The sequence below is a fragment of the Meles meles genome, chromosome 10, assembly GCF_922984935.1.
Source record: "Meles meles chromosome 10, mMelMel3.1 paternal haplotype, whole genome shotgun sequence".
Lineage (NCBI taxonomy): Eukaryota > Metazoa > Chordata > Mammalia > Carnivora > Mustelidae > Meles > Meles meles.
In genome coordinates, this window is record NC_060075.1 from 103,184,161 (window position 1) to 103,202,928 (window position 18,768).

General features: G+C 38.8%; 1 protein-coding gene and 1 pseudogene across 1 annotated transcript in view; one reads left to right on the forward strand and one right to left on the reverse strand.

Moving 5' to 3' along the window:
- Nucleotides 1-411, forward strand: part of VSTM2A (V-set and transmembrane domain containing 2A) — a 157,955-nt gene extending 157,544 nt beyond the window's left edge. The window contains exon 5 of the mRNA XM_046021570.1: nucleotides 359-411. Coding sequence (XP_045877526.1) covers nucleotides 359-387 — 29 coding nt within the window. The 3' untranslated portion in view covers nucleotides 388-411. The remainder of the gene's footprint in view (nucleotides 1-358) is intronic.
- A 1,102-nt stretch (nucleotides 412-1,513) lies between these two features.
- LOC123951566 overlaps nucleotides 1,514-18,768 on the reverse strand; it is a 37,610-nt pseudogene continuing 20,355 nt past the window's right edge.

Below are 18,768 nucleotides of genomic sequence, written 5' to 3' on the forward strand. Positions count from 1 at the left end.
TGTGAGATGCAGGAAGATGGACGCCTAAATTGTGCTGAACACTAAGGCATCCAGGCACAGCATAGGGCTCATGCTAAAACTTGACCAGCTCTGCTTCTAACTCCTCTTCTAACCCACGCTCACTGTTTGCGGAAAGCACTGTTCTAAGTGCTCTAGGGAAGCTAGGTTATGTAGTCATGCCTCGGTGTGTGGGCTCATGCATGTTTGTCCGAAAGAGTTCTGTGCTGAAGCATAAATGGAAGACCAAGAGCAAAAGGAAAAAAAAAAAGGCAAATAAAAAATGCCAACAGTAATTTTCTTAGAGTAGTTGGTGACTTTGCTTGCTTGCTTTAGAACTTATTTTTTCTGTGTGTTTTAGAGAAAAGTTTGGAGACATACCAGTCATAAAATGGATTACTCTCCCTTCTACTAATGTATACAACACAGGTAAGACATAAAATTCAAAGTAATATTTTTATAATCAGCTCACAAAATGGTTGAGGCAGCTTTTGAGCAAACTGTATTGTTTTCTTTTCTCTCTCTCATTTCTGCATTCTGAGAGTATTTATTCTTTCTGCAGACCTGTTTTGGGGGAACCATCAACATTTTTGCTGACTGTTTTTTGGAACTGAATCCTTTAGGAGCAATACCAGAGAGAGATAAGCCTCTAGGTTTCCATTTCAATAAATTACACAGGTTCTGTAGAAATAGAATCAGGACACCCATCACATCTCTGCTTTCATGAGTGTGGGAGAAGAATATAAGGAAAAGATTTCCTGTTCAATGGATGTGTGCCCCTGGTTTCAGCCTTCTCCCTGTGCTTCCTTTTAAGGGCATAGGTTTGAGGAAATCTGGGGAAGCTCCCACCCTAAACAGCAATAAAGGAAGAATTCCTATCTACTCACACATATTCTTAGTTTCCTTCTGTGCTTGTTTATTTTGTCTAGTTTTTCACCTTTTGGTGAGGATTTGGAAGTTACAGAAATGTGCCAAGCAGTCAAAAGGTAAAATTTAACAAAATTTGATTGTGTTTAACTGTTTATTTTTACTCATGCCAGCCCTGGGTCTTTACAATAAAAAAGAATTGGAAGAATTTGGGTTAAAGTGGTAGACCATACCTGTTTCTTTTTTTTTTTTTCTCTTTTTCAAAAGTCTGCTAAAATGGCAATAAATAATTTTTACAAGACCTTAAGCCATGAGGACAAAAATTGCAAGAGACAAGAACAGTAGTCAAGAGGTTTCAACTAATATTTTGAAAACCGGAAGTGGATAGAGACAGCTTGGCAACCATGGCAGTCAACGGTCTACAGCCAAGCACCTGCAGAGGGGACTGTGGAGGAGAACACAGCCACCCTCCTCCCATAGAAATCCCACGAGCTGCAGCACCTGTGGGCACCAGGAACACAACAGTGGTGATGAGAAAGGGAACTCAGAAAGAGAAACTGACAGAAAAGTGCGGAACAATTTGAGCCCCAGACTCTTCCCCTCCTTAGGCAATGAGGTAGGAATTAGAACTTTGTTACCTGAAAACACTTCAAACCTATGGAAAGAAAATAAATTAGTGAAAGGTTATGAAAGAGACTACAGAAACCCCAGCCATCAGCCATCAGTCTACCCCCATGTGGGACCCCCTTGTCTCTACCCCTGCCCCACTCCAATCACAAGCTAGAGACTCCTCTGAAGATATTAAGCAGCCCCAGAGAAAATGACTCCAACATTGAAAATCATGGGCACCTCCCCAAAATGTCCTCCCACAGCTTACTCACTGGAGCGTGGTTTATGTTTTTAGTGCAGGTGTTCAAAAAAAACTGCATAATGAATTCGCTCGTCCACAAGCATTAAGTAGTTTCCCACGGTACTCTAGGTGCTGCAGGTAAAGCAGGAAATAAAGTCCCTCTCTTGACACAGCTTACATCCTAGGGGAGGAATGACCAAAAATAAGGAAAGAAATTAATTAATTAATAAAAATAAGTACCAACAAATAGATAATATGGCAGTTGGTGGGAGGGTATCGAGAGAACCAAAGCAGGGTAAGGTCATAACAGTATCAGGGTAGAAATTTACTGTTTTATGTGAGAATGTTCAAGAGGCAGCAAGGTAAGAGGAATGTCAGTGTGAGGGAGAGTCCAAAAAGCTAGAGCCCTCGTCTTTTTAAAAGCAATGATAGAGCCCTTGGCCTTCCTCAGAACAGCTGGAAAGCCACTTGAGAGTTTTAAGCAGAGAACAAAAAGGATCAGACTTGCATTTTCGAAGGTTCCTTCTTGCCAGTGCATGGGGAAAAGACCCTCTTTGTTCTGCTCTCCATCCTAAGAGGAACAACAAGGAGCCCTGAGGTTTGTAGCTCCTCATGATTCCAGCAGTTAGCTTTCCTGTCTCCTGGCTGACCATGACCACCTTGGAAAATTGAGGAAAAGGCAGAGGGAGAAGCCAGGTCTTTTTCTCCCTCTTTTGCAATTTCAGGCAGCAACTTTGTGGTTTCAGAACTCACTGTACAGACCCCACATGATTCTAGGTTTCCTGTATAACAACTGGTTTTCAGAGCCTGGAAACATCATCTCATCCAGGAGTACCTCCAGCCCTAGCGTCATTTCCCCACAATCCCATTCACCTTTTCTGCTCTTCCATCACAATTTCTGGTAAAGGTCCCTCTAAGTGAAGTACCTGGTGGGACCCTGGTTGATTCAGAGGCTCCTGCCATTACCCGAGCAAGACTAATTGAGGTTCGGACTAGGATTCAATGGCTAGAGACCAAAACAGAGAAGCAGAAAAATGGACACTCAGGGATTGAGGGAAAGTTTCCAAAAAGTTATAATTACCCTTGGGGAGATATAAAAATATAATATAAACATGAAAGAAGAACCCAGTGATAAAAAGAAAAAAAATAATACAAAGTTACTCAAATTGGAAAATATCATAGATCAAACAAAAATTTAATAAAAGGGTGCCATGGACTAAATATTTGTGGCCCCCCCAAATATATTTTGTAGTCCTAAACCCCAATATGATGGTTGTAGGAGGTGGGGCCTTTAGGAGGTAATTATTTTTAGATAAGGTCTTGAGGGTAATCTCCATGAAGGCATTAGTTCCCTTATAAGGAGAGAAAGACCAGAGCCCTCTTCCACTTTGTTTCTGCAATGTGAGAAGAAGACAGCCACCTTCAAACCAGGAAGACAACTGTCTCTAGGCATGGTATCTACCAGCATCCTCCAGCCTCTAGAACAGTGAAAAATAAATGTTCCTTGTTAAGCCACCCAGTCTATTGCATTTTTATTATAACACCTGAAATGACCTGGACAAAGAGTTGAAGTCTAAGAAATAACCAGAAAGCAGAACAAAGCAACAACAGAGACTAAAACTACCAAAGAAATGAAAATCAGGGACTAATCTTAAAAGTCAAGTTTCCAGTAATAGGATTTCAGGAGTGTGAGAACAAAGAAATTAGTGAAGCAGATATTATTCAACCAAGAATACCACATTTACTCAACTTTCAAATCTGTAAGAAAATGGTAGCTGCCTGATTTCAAATTTTCCCCCACATGAGCAATTAAAGCATGAAGGAGCTATACCTTCAGTATTACTACACAACAGAGATTATCATAAGCTTTAAACCCAATTCCAAATGCCAACAGAGTTTCTACCACCACCAAGTCTTTGAGTGTGAAGAGTAGGGAAGGGGTGACTTAGACACTTTGTAGAAGAATAGAGAAGTGAAGGGGGTGTATAAAAACAAAGAAGTCACTCCATGAAGAGAAATTTTGACATTAAAGGCCAAAATACTTAACATCAGTCAGGACCTGCTAAGTCACAGTATTAATTGCTGGGCAAGGCTTGAAAGTGAGTGAGACAAAAATGGCGGCCATAAGGAAGCAGAGCTTCTGTGAAAGAATCAGCTTCATAGAAAAGTGGTTGGTGCCTTTAGAGACATAAGGGAAAGAGGAAATAGGAAGGGAAGTCAAGTATTCTGGGTAGGAGAATATTGTGTTAATGTTACAAGTTCAAACAGTAAAGACAAAGCAGCTAAAAAATGGGGAGAGAAAGGAAAAAGTAGAAGAAGATAATTCATTTTTATCTAGGCAATTAGTAGGAGTCAAGGATACTTCTAAAAACTGATAGATGAGATAGTAAAATGTTAATTACGAAAAAGGAATTGGGAATACAATAAAGGCAACTTCTAGGATAATAATACAAGTTTTGCTAAATACCAAATGAAATTATTTTTAAAAAGCAATAAAAGACATACCAAAGAGACCATATGACAGGAAAACATACATCCACAAAACTGAATTATGCCAACTACCATATGAATTTAGAAGACCCCAAAAGGAAAGAACCCAACCCAACCAATACCTTGATTGCAGCCTGGGAGACCTTAAATGGAGGCTCCCACTAAGCCACAGCTGAACACCTGACTCACAGAAACTCTGAGAATTTAATGAACGTGGTTACTTCAAGGCACAATGTTTGTGAAAACTTAGTACACAGACATGGAAAAAGAATGTAGAAGTCTACAAGAAAAATAAAATAAAATAGACCTGATGTCATCATGGGCTTAGAAAATACTTCTCTTTCAACCAAAGTAAAGATATCGGAATATGTGGGAGAAAATTCTGTAGAAATAGAGAAATCAACCAATCAATCAGAGGTGAGGGGTATTAATTCCAAGAACATATTAAGAATTTTATAAGAAAAGAGATGTTAACCATGTGGCTGAAAAGTACATTTTTTTAACTTTTTAAAAATTTTTTGTTTATTTGACAGAGATAGAACAAGAGAAGGAGTACAAGCAGGGGGAGAGGGAGAGGTAGAAGCAGTCTTCCCACCGGCAGGGACCTGATGCCGGGCTCGATCCCATGACTCTGGGATCACGACCTGAGCTGAAGGCAGACACTTAATGACTGAGCCACCCAGGTGCCCCTGAAAAGTACATGTTTATACTATTGAAAATACTGATATTGATTTATCTGTAAATTATAATGTAACTAACATGGGAAAGAAAGGCAAAATAAATATAGCTTAAATTAAATCTCCTTTTAGCTTGCAGCCCACTGAGATCCCTGAAACATGCAGATCGTGACATTCCTCAAGGAACTCATGGCTGCCTTAGTACCTTAATGTTTAAAAGTAACCTTATCTTGGCAGCAGCCGGCCCTTCAAGGTTCTGAAAGCCTTGCTTCCAGATTCCTTGACACTTGCGCTATCCCTAACCCCCCATTAATTAAAAAGTGCCAATCAGTCACTCCTCACAAATCCAGTATTGCTTTTTCTGCCCACAGGTCCTGTCCCATGAATAAGGAATGGGTGAAGGTCTAGGTAGGAGAGTTAGGAGGCCCCTGACCCACCTGACTGGGCTCTGGAACTATTCCTGGCAGGTGGAGACGCTGAAACAGAGCTAAGCCAGAGATAAGGGATCAAACCAAGAGAACACAAGAATCCCAAGGCCACAAGCTTCCCCAGTCAATGCTCAATAAAAGACCAGCCACTAAAAGCCCTCAGGGGCAACCCATTCGGGACCCTTCTCACGCTAGAGAGCTTTTTTTCTTTCCTTTCTGTTCTCACCTTCCTTGAGTAAACTTCCGCTTCTTTTTACCCTTTTCCGTTCGCGAGGTTCCTTCTTCGACTCCACAAGAGACAAGAACCTTGCAATCCGGTGACATAACTATGTTGGGTGCGACATATGCACCCAACAGCAATGCAAAACGTCAATGCACTATGTCCGGTAGGAATAAATCAAGAAAAAAAAAAGCGAGGCTTTGGTTTTGGTTTTTATTTTAATGTGGAGATACACCAGTGGAATTGGCAAGAAGATTTGAAGCGAATCACCCCTTGGGAGCAAGGGGTGGGAAGAGGTGAGCATGGTTACTGCTATTTTTTATGATAAGACATTAACACGTGTACTTGAACTGTGTGCAGATGAATTTTTTATTATATTTGGCTTTAAGCGGTGGCATACTAGGGCCACCTCTTAACTGTTCATTTTCAAGTTTACTTTTACATTTTCCATGATTTCACATGTTTAGGAATCTTGCATGCCAGTTAGTCAACACAACCATATTAAAAATTTAATTCCATAAACAATTAAATAAATTATTCTTAAGATGTAATAAATACTCAAAACTCATGACTTCCTAACTATTTTACTACATTTTATTATTGGTGTATTTTTTAGATTACTTACAACTATTGTGTTTACGACAGAAATATGATAGAATGGTGTGCTAATGTGCATTTCTTCCGCATTTCTCATTACTGACATTGGGTTGTAGTCTGAATTGGCCACAGTGGGAGTACTTGCAGCATGGAAATGAACAAATGTTTCAATTCAGAGCTTGGTTATTGCATTTTTATTGTCTAAACTTCATAAATTGGAGAACAAAATGTTAATAAGACTAGATTTAACATTGTGCCATATTTGTAGCTGCCATAATGTGAATAGCGCAGAAATCTTCAAAAATATTCTTCCAGTGTTTGAAAACTATCATTTAACTCAGTAAAGAAGCACCCTGACATATGAGAATAAACATCTACATTGTTTAACTTTTGCCTCACTTGTTACCACAATGAAAACATCAACCAGTCAGAAAGATGCTGACTCATCAATTTCAAGAGTAGATTGGCTACAGATAAAAGAGTTTCGCAAAATATCACTGAACGCCTTCTCTGAGAATCAACTGACTATTTGGAATTTCAACAAAGAATATTATATATATTATTATTATTATTTATAAATTAATGCTATAATCCCTTATATCAATAAAGTCTATAAAAACTTCTATACAAATTAATACATATCCATATTCATAACCCAATTGTTAAAATGAACTAACATGTTAGTGGGACTTAATACAATTCATTGAGCTCTATCGCAAGAACTCTCTGTTCTCTCATTTCTCTGTGTCCAAAAATATGTATGATTTAAAATAAATTGGTAATTCCTTTTCCTGGATTAAAACATTATGACATTCTAGATTGAAAGTGGCCACAAAATGAAACACAATAAATAAATTTTGATGCGAAATCCTTAAAAGTGACTTGCCTTATATTTCAAGAGCCTTAAAAATACTCAAAATGTTTACCGAGTAATTATACATTTAAATATATTTCACAATCAGGGCATCTGGGTGTCTCAGTCAGTTAAGCATCCCATTCCTGATTTTGGCTCAGGTCATGATCTCAGGGTCATGAGATCAAGTCCCATGTTGAGTTGTATGCCAGGCATGGAATCTGCTTGAGATTCTCTCTCTCCCTCTCCTTCTGCTCCCCTCCCCCAACTCTCACATGCTCTCCCTCTCTCTCTATAAATAAATAAATAAATTTCACAATGGAAATTATTAGAAAGGTGAATAGTATCTGTATAATAAGATGTTCAAATCATTATTTGCAAAAGCATAACTTATGGGAAATTCAATATTTAAATTTAGGTAAGGGGTTAAAGTACTCATAATACATCTATGTGGTAAACTGCTCTGTAATTAATGATGAGATTTGCAGATAATTTTTATGAAATTAGGTACATATATAGAAAATATTAAAAATGCACAAAGATAATATATAAAAATCTCAAGTATTGAAAGAAAAAACAAATAGAATTTTAAAATAATATCATTTATTATTATTACTGGGATGTGTGGTTATTTTCATTTTTGCATCTTTTGACATATCAACAATTACCAAATGTCTCTAATAGTACTTTCATAATGAAGAAAATGTAAGATTGAAAAAATATAAAAGGAAATTGAATGGAACATTTTCTGATCCTTGGAGAAAGAAGAACATGTTATATTTAGAGACCATGAGATGATGAAGAAATTACATAAATAGGCAAAAGACATGCACTAGTGATTCATTTTTTGTGAGAATATGATATAGTAAACAAGCACATGGGGAAAAGCACAATATCAGATGTAAGTGAAAAAGGAAAGTAATATAAAATTAGTAAAATAAAGACTAAGGCAACATATGGACAAACTGAAATGAAACAGTAACAAAAACATTTGGATTATAAACTGGAATGAGGCCTTTTGAAAGTATATATACACATTATATTTGTGTGCATGTGCATATGTGTGTATGTATCTGTGTCTATACATACATATATATGTATATATACACCCCCATTTACCGATCATTCCTAGTCACTGATGGATTCCTAGATTCCTATCCTTAGCAAAAATTCCAAAACAGATAAAGCTTTTCACAATGTAAACGACTAGAGCAGAACCAAACATATAACAGGAAAATGGTAGGTTTAATCACACACACACACACACACACACACACACACACATACAATGATATACCTATGAATTATTATAGATTATACACCCAGTTAAACTGTGTTTAAAATTTCTCATTGAAAGTGTTTATATCTGAATGGGGAAAAGGATACAGTATCATGTGAAATGAAACATAGTGTAAAGTTGTAGAACCATGTAGGTAAAAAGTAATAATTAATACTCATTAAATAGTATATGTTGAATAGTATGCTCAATGTTCAAACATTCAATTTTGTTTAATCCTCACAACTCTGAATAGGTACAAATATTACACCATTTTATAAATGATAGAACTTCATAAACTAAAAATGATACATAATAGAAGTTGAAATAAAATATAACAGGTGTTAAAAGACTTTTCAATTATGAGTGTTTCTTTTTTTATGAGCGAGTTTTTCTTATTTTTACTACTCTGTATTTTTTAGAGAATCCTATAAATTGGGAGCTATTGTTTTGATAATTGGGATTAAAAGCAATGTACTTTCTTTTTTAAATTGTTTTTTTGGCAATAAAAACATACATCAAATAAATACAGTGAACAAACAATGAGAAAATGTTTGGTCTCAGATAGTAGCAATAACGGAAAACAAGTGGAAAGGTCACAAATAGTGTCATTGTATATTAAAATGTATGATTTGATCAATAGAATGTCAAGAACAAATATACATTAAAATGTCATTTAATGAGATTTTTTTTAGTGCCTAACAGTTGTGTAAGAATATTTAAGATAAATACAAACAAATTAACATCCAAATCAAACAAAAAATAAAACTGTAAAAATCTAAAAACGAAAATCCAAAGTAATATAATAAAATATTTAACAGAGCTGTATCATGAGGGCAATCTCAGCTTTGAAGCAGTAGAGGAAATCACAGAGGAATAAACAAATGTATTTGAATATAAAATATTTATAATATGCAGAAAGAAAAAAATAACTAAGATGGAATAGACCAAGAAAAATATTTTTTAAAAAATTCTGCAATTGGAAAAAAGCATTTGTCAATTTCATTTTGCACCTTGATTGATCTTTATATTAACATCCGATTAGATATTTGGGAAAAGATTAAAATATGTCACACACAAAACTGTATCCAGGCTTACAAATAGTAAACAAAGTGTAAGAAAATATGCTCCTAAATAACCAAAATACGAATTAGAGCAATGGCCAAGAGTCTTTCTCTTAACAGCAAAAAAATACTGTATAAAAATGATACAAGCACCCAACAGATGCAATTACCATGAAATAATCTTGGCTCTATTTAAATTTTACAGCCTTTTAGGAAAATTCTGTAGCACCAAACAATCCCATCATTTGACTCCATACTTCCATTATGGGACTTTCATTTTATGAATTTATTCTAAGCCTAGTGAATTTAGGATCATGCTATTCCCACAGCCAACCTGAAAAATAGGAATTACAGTCCCCATTTGGCAAAAGAGAAAGTCAAGGCTCAGAGCCATTTAACAAGTCAACCAATGCCGTTTTCAGAACTTTATCTCTGCTTCGGAAGATCCAGTTTCTTGCAGTGATACATGTTACTGCCAAGTAGTGAGGAAGTCCCCAGTCTCAAGGGGATGAGGGGATGAATACAGAGCTGCAGGTGTCCCTGCTGTGTCTGCCCGCCATACTCCCATAGACACAGACTGCCTCAGTGGATCCACATGGCTTATCACTTATATCAAAAGCCAGGGGAGCGCCTGGGTGGCTCAGTCATTAAGCGTCTGCCTTTGGCTCAGGTCATGATCCCAGGAACCTTGGATCGAGCCCCGCATCGGGCTCCCTGCTCCACCGGAAGCCTGCTTCTCCCGCTCCCACTCCCCTGCTTGTGTTCCCTCTCTCATTGTGTCTCTCTCTGTCAAATAAATAAAAATATATAAATAAAATCTTTAAAAAAAAAAAAAAGGCATGGTGACATTTCCCCATGTCCTTAGTTCTACAGGATGACTGAGCCAGAGGGTCCAGATGCTGAGCAGCATGGGCAGTGGGTTACCCAGCCACCAAGGAGCCATATGACTTTACAAGGTGCAACTACACCCAAAGAGGAATTAAGTGATGTCCCAAGTTTTACTGACATGAGAGGTACAGATGAAAGCCTCACAGAAACCTCCTGTGAGATAGAGAGAAGGATGGACAACTGCTTTGACAGCTGCCTACAAGGTTGCTTATCTCCCCATGCCCTGGGGCAATACAGGCACGTTTGCAGAGACTCGGGTCAGGTTGTGGTGAAGCCTCCCCTTCCTGACCTACATGGAAACATGCAAGATCATCAGGGCACTACAACGAAACTGATGTCCATGTTGCTTCTTCTTTCTTTCTGCTTGGTGCCTGCCCTTTCCTTATTGACCCGTGTTCTACTGTTATGGTCCCCTGGATAACCATCTTTCCAGTATGCCACCAAATTCAAGAGTGACATCTGAATCCACTGAGGGCTTCTGGGCCTGACTTTGTGCAGTGTAAGTGCTGCAGGTACATCCTGGGGTCCACATACAGGGTTGGAAGGAACTACCGGTGTGTATTAAACTGAGTCACAGAACTTGAGGGTAGATTTTCCACTTATAGTATAACAGTTGTTTTAGTAGAAGAGGCCCCATTGCAACCACCACCATTACCACATTGCACACATCCACGGGCATCTACTGAGTGGGACTGGCTTTACCCAGGCACTGGCTCAGGTAAGTGTTGTCATCTGTCTGGATTCTCTCTGTCAGCAGCAACCATGAGGCAAGAGGACTTCTTGGGCCAGAAGGTCCCCCACAGCAAGGTCTTCTACAACACCTGCTCATATGGCTTATGTGATAGGACCTCTACTGAGATGTTTTTAAGGTCAGACAGACACTAGAATAGAAATAGAATAGAAAATTCACAAAGTACAAGGGGGGGAAAAAAGCTCTGAACTTCCTTTTTTCCTGCTTGTGGACTCTGATCACCAGACTCTACCAACAGCATTTCACTGAGTAAAGGTATTACATTCATTTCCTAGGGCTGTGTAACAGATGATCACATACTGGTGGCTTAAAACAACAGAAATGTATTCTCTACAGTTCTGGGGGTTGGGATTCTGAAATCCAGGTGTGGGCAAGATTGGTTCTTTCTAGAGACTTTTGAGACCCTGAGAAAGCCTTTGTTCCATACTTCTTGCCTAGCTTCTGGTGGTTGCAAGTGAGTCTTGATTCTTGGCATTCCTTTTGATGGTAGATGTATCAGTCTGATCTCTAGCTGCATCTTTCCATGGTCTGTCAGTCAGGGTCCACCAGAGAAACAGAGCTGATTATGCAGTTATGCCATTAGGGAGGCAGGCAAGTCCCAAGATCTGCAGAGTGAGTCAGGTGGAGACCCAGGAGAGCCAATGGTGGAGTTCCAGTCCAAGTGAAAACCTGAGAACCAGCAGAGCCAATAGAGTAGGGCTAGTCTGAAGGCTGGGAAACTTCAGACCCAGAAGAGCCTAAGTTTCAGTTTGGGTCCAAAGGCAGGGAAAAGGCTGATGTCCCAGATCAAGCAGGAGATAATTTTCCCTTACTGCATGAAGGGTCAGCTTTTTTGTCCTATTCAGGCTTTCCGCTGATTAGATGAGGCCCACCCACATCAGGAGGGGCAGTCTGCTTTACCAAGTTTACTGATTCAAATGCTTATCTCAACCTAAAATACCCTCACAAAAACACCTCGAGTAATATTTGGCCAAAAATCTGGGCATTCATGGCCCAGTCAAGTTGAGAACTAAAATTAACTATCATGCATGACATTCTCTCTGTGTGTCTGTGTCTAAAACTGCCCTTCTTATAATGGTACCAGTCAATAGATTAGGGCATTTAATAATTATTAGTTGTAATGAATTGTGACTTGATTACATCTACAAAGACTCAATTTCTAAATTAAATCACTTTTACAAGTACAGGAGTTAGGATTTGAACATATCTTTTTGAGGGACACAATTGAACCTACAACAAGTATCCACAGATAAAAGCTGTCTCAACTTCTAGCAGATTACAACCTCATGGGATGGGGCAATAGACCTTTACTGGAATCATTTGAATATTTTGTTGAAAAATAAGAGCAGATTCCACCTATGCTAGGGCTCTCTCAGCATCCACAGTAAGGGAGTGATCAACTCTGCACGTTAAAGTGAATTTGATCTGGACACAAAATTGTGTAGTTCCTGGTATGGTATAGTGATGATTCCAACCAGATGAGCCATTTCCCTTTCTCTTTCTATAGAACAATTTCCCTTTCTATAGAACCATGATAGAAAAAGAAGGGGGATGAAACTAGTAGTTATTGCTGGTGTGGGTGTAAAGGGGTCCAACCATTCTGGAAAGCTGTCCAGCAGTGTCTACTAAAGTGAGACACACAGCTACTCTGTAACACTACAATCCCCTACTAGATGTATATCCAAGAGAGATGAGTGCATACTTGCACCAGAAGACATACACAAGAGCATGCACAATTGCAAAGAATTGGAAGCAGCCCAAATTTCCAGCCAGTAGAAAAAACAATAAATATACGTTATGTTCATACAAAAAAGACTTGCTGCCATAAAAATAAGAATGAACTATTGATACCACAACAACATGATGAATCTCACAGGCAAATATTGAGCAACAGAAGCCAGACAGACTTATACGATGTAAGGTTCATTTATATGCCATTCAAGAATAGGCAAAACTAATATGTTGGTGATTACATCCTGGAGCACATACTGACTGAAAAGGGCACAAGGGAACCTTCTAGGGAGAGAGAAATGTCCAACATCTTGATGGTGTTTGCATGTGTACTATAAAAACTCATTAAGCTATACACTTAAGATGTGTGAAATTTACTGGATGTATTATGTACCTCAATAAAACAGTAAAAGATTAATGTATTGGAACCCTACGACATGACAAGCATTATTCCAGGCAGAGCAGTACAATAAAACAAAGTATCTGTTCTCATGGAACTTTCATTCTAGGGAAAGAAGACATTTTACAAACTAATAAAAACCAGTGAACAAACTGTGTGTGTGTATGTCCATGCAAGTAGAAAAAGAGAAAGAGACAAAAGGAGAATGAGCAAAAGACAGGAATGGCATGGTGACAGGTACTGAGTGAAAATGAATTAGATACAAAGAGATAAATTGATAAGGTAGTAGTTAAGCAGAGGTCTGAGTGGAGAAGTATGGAGGCAGCCAGGAAACTATCCAAATGGAGGAACGTTCAGGCTGAAGGACCAGCAACTACTGAGCTGGACTAGTGTGGGGACCATGAAGGAATAGCAAAGCCATTGGTGAGAATGGACCAGAGCAGGAAAACTAGAGCATAGAAGGAGTGAGATCCATATGGTTCTGATGGAAATGGTGAGATTCAGGAATATTTCCACTAGAGCCAACAGGATTTGTTGATGGATTTAAAGTAGGATTTTTTTAAAAGAGCATATTTTTATTTTGGATCTGACTGTCTCATAGTGCAGGTTTGAAGAAGAAAGTCAGGAGTTCAGTTGTGACCTCATTGATCTGTGATTCCTACTAGACATCCAAATGCCATGCTCAGGCAGGCAGCTAGGCATACCTATCTAGTCAAAGGAGTGATCTACACTGGAATTTTCTATTTGTACTTTTATAGCATATGTTTGGTTTTTTGCTTGTTTGTTTGTCTTTATACAATGGGGCTTGATAAGATTGACAAGAGAGAGCCTGAGGGGATGGAGAGGTTGGAAACTGTTGGGTTTTAAAAGAAGCAACCGCTTTAGAACTACTTCACTGCAAAAATTATGTGCCTGTGTACCGTTGATAAAACAAAACCTAAAAATAAATGTAATAGCTAATTACATTTACTCTCACACGTAATTAATTTCTGTACACATTACATTCATATCTTCCCTCCAAGTTCATTTTTCTCCCTGACAAAATACATCTCAATATTTTAGCATTTGTCATACCTCTTGGTCTTTTTACATCTAAAAATGTCTAAATTATCTTGAATGTTAATTTAGTTGATATAATGGGATATTCAGTAAGAAAACTCAAGGCACCCAAGTCCAAAGTAAGTTCTAAAACAGACAACCCACTAAGGTGTACACATTTTCACAGGAAATGATTCAGCCGTGTTGAACGACCTTGTAGGGGTCACAGGGTGAGGACCCTGTCTGCCAGCCTACCGGGGCAATTGTGCGGTGAAGTGAAGCTGAATCTTAATATCAAATTCCAGCTGGATCATAGGGAGAGCATAAAATGTGGACTGTGAAGTGGGCACTGAGGGCTAGCTTCTGATCCCTGCCTGTGAAATGTGAAGAACCGATGATGGCAGATTAGCTGCTAAGAGGAGAGCTGAGGGAGAAGCGACCAGATTAGGATCAGCCGGCAATCCCAAAGTTGGTCATGGCAAAGGAAAGTGTTAACTTAACCCATGGGCCAAATTTGGGCCAGGCCCTGAGAACACTGGTATGAGTCCTTCAAGGTCCTGTCCAACAGGCTTCCCATGGGAATGAGGCTTCAGTACCAGAGGCTGAAGGTGACACACTAGGTTCTTAGTGGCCTGAGGACAGAGGGTAAATGTAGCTCCAAGAAAGAGAACATCAGGCCATGCCAATCAGGTGCATATGAATCAGAGCCAGCTGCAAACATTACTCCACCCAGAAAATAGAGAGTTCGCTCTTAACAAGTCCAGTGAAAATTTCCTGTCCCCCATCTTGGCCTCTTCCCCACCAACCTCAGTTGAGAGGAGAGAGTGATGTAATTTTGAACAAAATTAGGAGCTCTAACTATGGGATAGGACTGGCTAGTATAAGGACTGGTTTGAAAATGTGTTTCATATCTTGAAGTGCCCATAAAACCCTTTATTAACTTAAGAGTGCCCAGAAAGATCATGACGTTGCTCATTTTAAGAGAGGAAAAGGACTTCTTTCACTGGAATATTTAAAGGGAGAGTGAGATACCAGCTACATTTCATTTGCAATGACGTCACTCTTGCAGTTGAGCTTGTCCCTCACACAGGCTAAATTACCTACATCAGCACTTTGAAAATACGATCCCCATTTACCAGTGCCTACTGTTTACTGTCGGTATGTTTATTTCTTTGTAGATTAATGCTTATTTCCCTCCGGATGCACATTAGATTTTCTTCAGAGTTTGAATATTCTGCAATATGCTATGAGTCTAGGTGCGGATTTTTCTTTAACTATCTTGAGAGCTTAGACTGCTCTTTTGATCTCAGATCTCAAATAATTTTGTTTGATTATTTTAATGCTGAAAGTTATCTCCTAAAATATCGTGTCTTCATTTCTTCTGTTCTGGAGCTTTCATCAAATACATATGGGAGATTCTCAAACTGTTTCCATGTCCCCATATTACTTCACATTTTTGGTTCTAGCTCTTGTAGTAGCACCTGGAACCAATTCCTTGGCATTAGCTTCTAGTTCACCATTTCACTATGCAATTGTGTCTAGCTAAAATCCCTCCCACATAGCTTCTTAAAACAGTTTTATTTCTAAGATTTTAACTGGTTTTTATTTTTATCTTGCTGCTTTCAGCTTTTCTGCTTTTTAAGTATATCATTACTCACATTTTTCATTGAAGTTATTTCTTTTTACATCTTTTTTACATTCTTAAGTATAATTATTGCAAATATTTGTCCAACTATTCTGAATAACTTTATCTACAGCAAATTTAATATTTTATTTCTTAATTTGTCCTATATCTTTTTTTTTAAAGATTTTTTATTTATTTATTTGACAGAGAGAGATCACAAGTAGGCAGACAGAGAGAGAGGAGGAATCAGGCTCCCCGTGGAGCAGAGAGCCTGATGCGGGGCTTGATCCCAGGACCCTGAGATCATGACCTGAGCCAAAGGCAGCGGCTTAATCCACTGAGCCACCCAGGTGCCCCTGTCCTATATCTTTTTATCATAAAAGATTCTGTGCATTTTATACATTTTTGCAAGCCTGTGTTTGGAGAAGTTTTTGTTTGCTTTTTGCTTTTATTTTCTTTTTTCTTATTCTCTCTGTTTACCTCTTTTTTTTTTAATATTTTATTTATTTGACAGAGAGAAATCACACGTAGGCAGAGAGGCAGGCAGAGAGAGAGGAGGAAGCAGGCTCCCCGCGGAGCAGAGAGCCCGATGTGGGGCTTGATCCTAGGTCCCTGGGATCATGACCTGAGCCGAAGGCAGAGGCTTTAACCCACTGAGCCACCCAGGCGCCCCTGTTTACCTCTTTTTATGTAGAGACTCTGTGTTGCCTCCACTTAGTCTCCCAGATACCAGGTTAGAAACAGGTAATCCTAGGAATCCTAGTTCATATTCATATGGGGACAATATATTTGAACAATGTGTTTTGGTCAATGCTATTAAACTAGAGGTCGATTGGTTCAGATGTAGACATGAAACTATGCCTTTGTCCAGCTGCCTTCAAATGCCAAAGTCTTCTAAAAATGAGACTTCGTTTGTTTTTCTGTCAGAAGGCTCATCCCTCACCCAACTTCAGGTCAGGAGTTCTAGTTCTGGTTCTGGAATCTACCCAGTAGATGCTAAACCCTGCCATTGCTGTGCCCGTAGCCACGTTCCAGTAACCTTTGCAATCAACATATGTCCTGTTTTGTATTTTTTAAGTATTTTTTTAGGGTTTGTTTATTTATTTATTTATTTATTTATTTATTTATTTATTTTCAGCATAACAGTACTCATTGTTTTTGCACCACACCCAGTGCTCCATGCAATACGTGCCCTCTCTATTACCCTCCACCTGGTTCCCCAGCCTCCCACCCCCCACCACTTCAAGTATTTTATCTATTATTGCTTTGAGTTGAGAATGGAGACAGCACCAAAGCATGAACTTAGTATAGCATCTTAACCAGAATCTCCTCATCTGTTCTAACTTATTGAATTGAAAACTTTGTTCATTTATTTCATCTCTCCTTTTAAAATAAAAGCTGTCCCAGCTAACATAATAAGACAAGAAAAAGAAATAAAGCATATACTGATTTGGAAGAAAAAAATGAAATAATCTTTATCGATCACATGATTGCCTATGTAGAAAATCCAAAAGAATCAGTCAAAAAACTCCTGGAACTAATAGCAAGGTTGCAGGGTACAAGGTTAATAATATACAAAAGGTCAACCACTTTCCTGTGTAACAGCAAATAAACAAATGAAATTTGAAATGTAAAATCCAATACTTTTTACATTAGCCTCTACAAAACAAAATACTTAGACATAACTCTAACAAAATATAAATACAAGATCTATATAAGAGAAACTATAAAACTAATGAATGAAATCAAATAACTAGATAAATGGAGAGATATTGCATGTTCATGGATGGGAAAACTCAATATTATCAAGATGTCAGCTCTCCCCAACTTGATCTATAGATTCAATGCAATTCCAATCACAATCCAAGCAAGTTATTTTCTGGTGATGAAAAACTGATTCTAAAGCTTATGTGGAAAATCAACAGACCAAAAATAACCAACAGAATATTGAAGAAGAACACAGTGGTAGGACTGACACTACACAATTTTAATATTATTTTAAGGTACAGTAATCAAGATTGTGTGGTATTGGCAATAGACAAATAGATCAATGGAACAGAATAGAGAGTCCATAAATAGACCCACAAAAATAGTCAACTAATCTCTGCAAAGGAGCAAAGACAACACAATGGAGAAGAGGTTTTTGTTTTGTTTCTTTTTGTTTTTAACAAATGGTGCCGGATCAATTAGACATGCACATAAAACAAACAGAAAACAGACTTTATTTAACCTGAAAGATTAACTCAAAATGGACCCCACCTAAATGTAAAATATAAAACTATAAAACTCTGAGAAGATAACATAGAAGAAAATCTATATGACCTTTCATCTGGCAATGACTCCCCCCCCCCAACAGAGAGTGCTTCTATGTTAAAAAGTATAGAAGGGTGGAGGAGTCAAGATGGCGGAGAAGTAGCAGCCTGAGACTACATCAGGTAGCAGGAGATCAGCTCGATAGCTTATCTAAACATTGAAAACACCTACAAATCCAACAGGAGATCAAAGAGAAGAAGAACAGCAATTCTAGAAACAGAAAATCAACCATTTTCTGAAAGGTAGGACTGGCAGAGAAGTGAATCCAAAACTACGGGAAGATAGACCATGGGGGGAGGGGCTGGCTCCCGGCAAGCGGCGGAGGAACGGAGCACAAAATCAGGACTTTTAAAAGTCTGTTCCACTGAAGGACATTGCTCCAGAGGCTAAACCGGGGTGAAGCTCACGCGGGGTCAGCGTGGCCCCAGGTCCCGCAGGGTCACAGAAGGATCGGGGGTGTCGGAGTGTCGTAGAGCTCACAGGTATTAGAACAGGGAAGCCAGCTGCAGACACAGAGCCAAGGACTGAACTCTCAGCTCGGGGTTACCTTGAACTGGTCGCGGGCTGGGTGAGCTCGGAGCGCGGCTAGAGGCTGGGGATACAGGAGTGATTGGGTGCTGTCCTCTGGGGGCGCACTGAGGAGTGGGGACCCAGGCTCTCGGCTCCTCCGGGCCGGAGACTGGGAGGCCGCCATTTTCATTCCC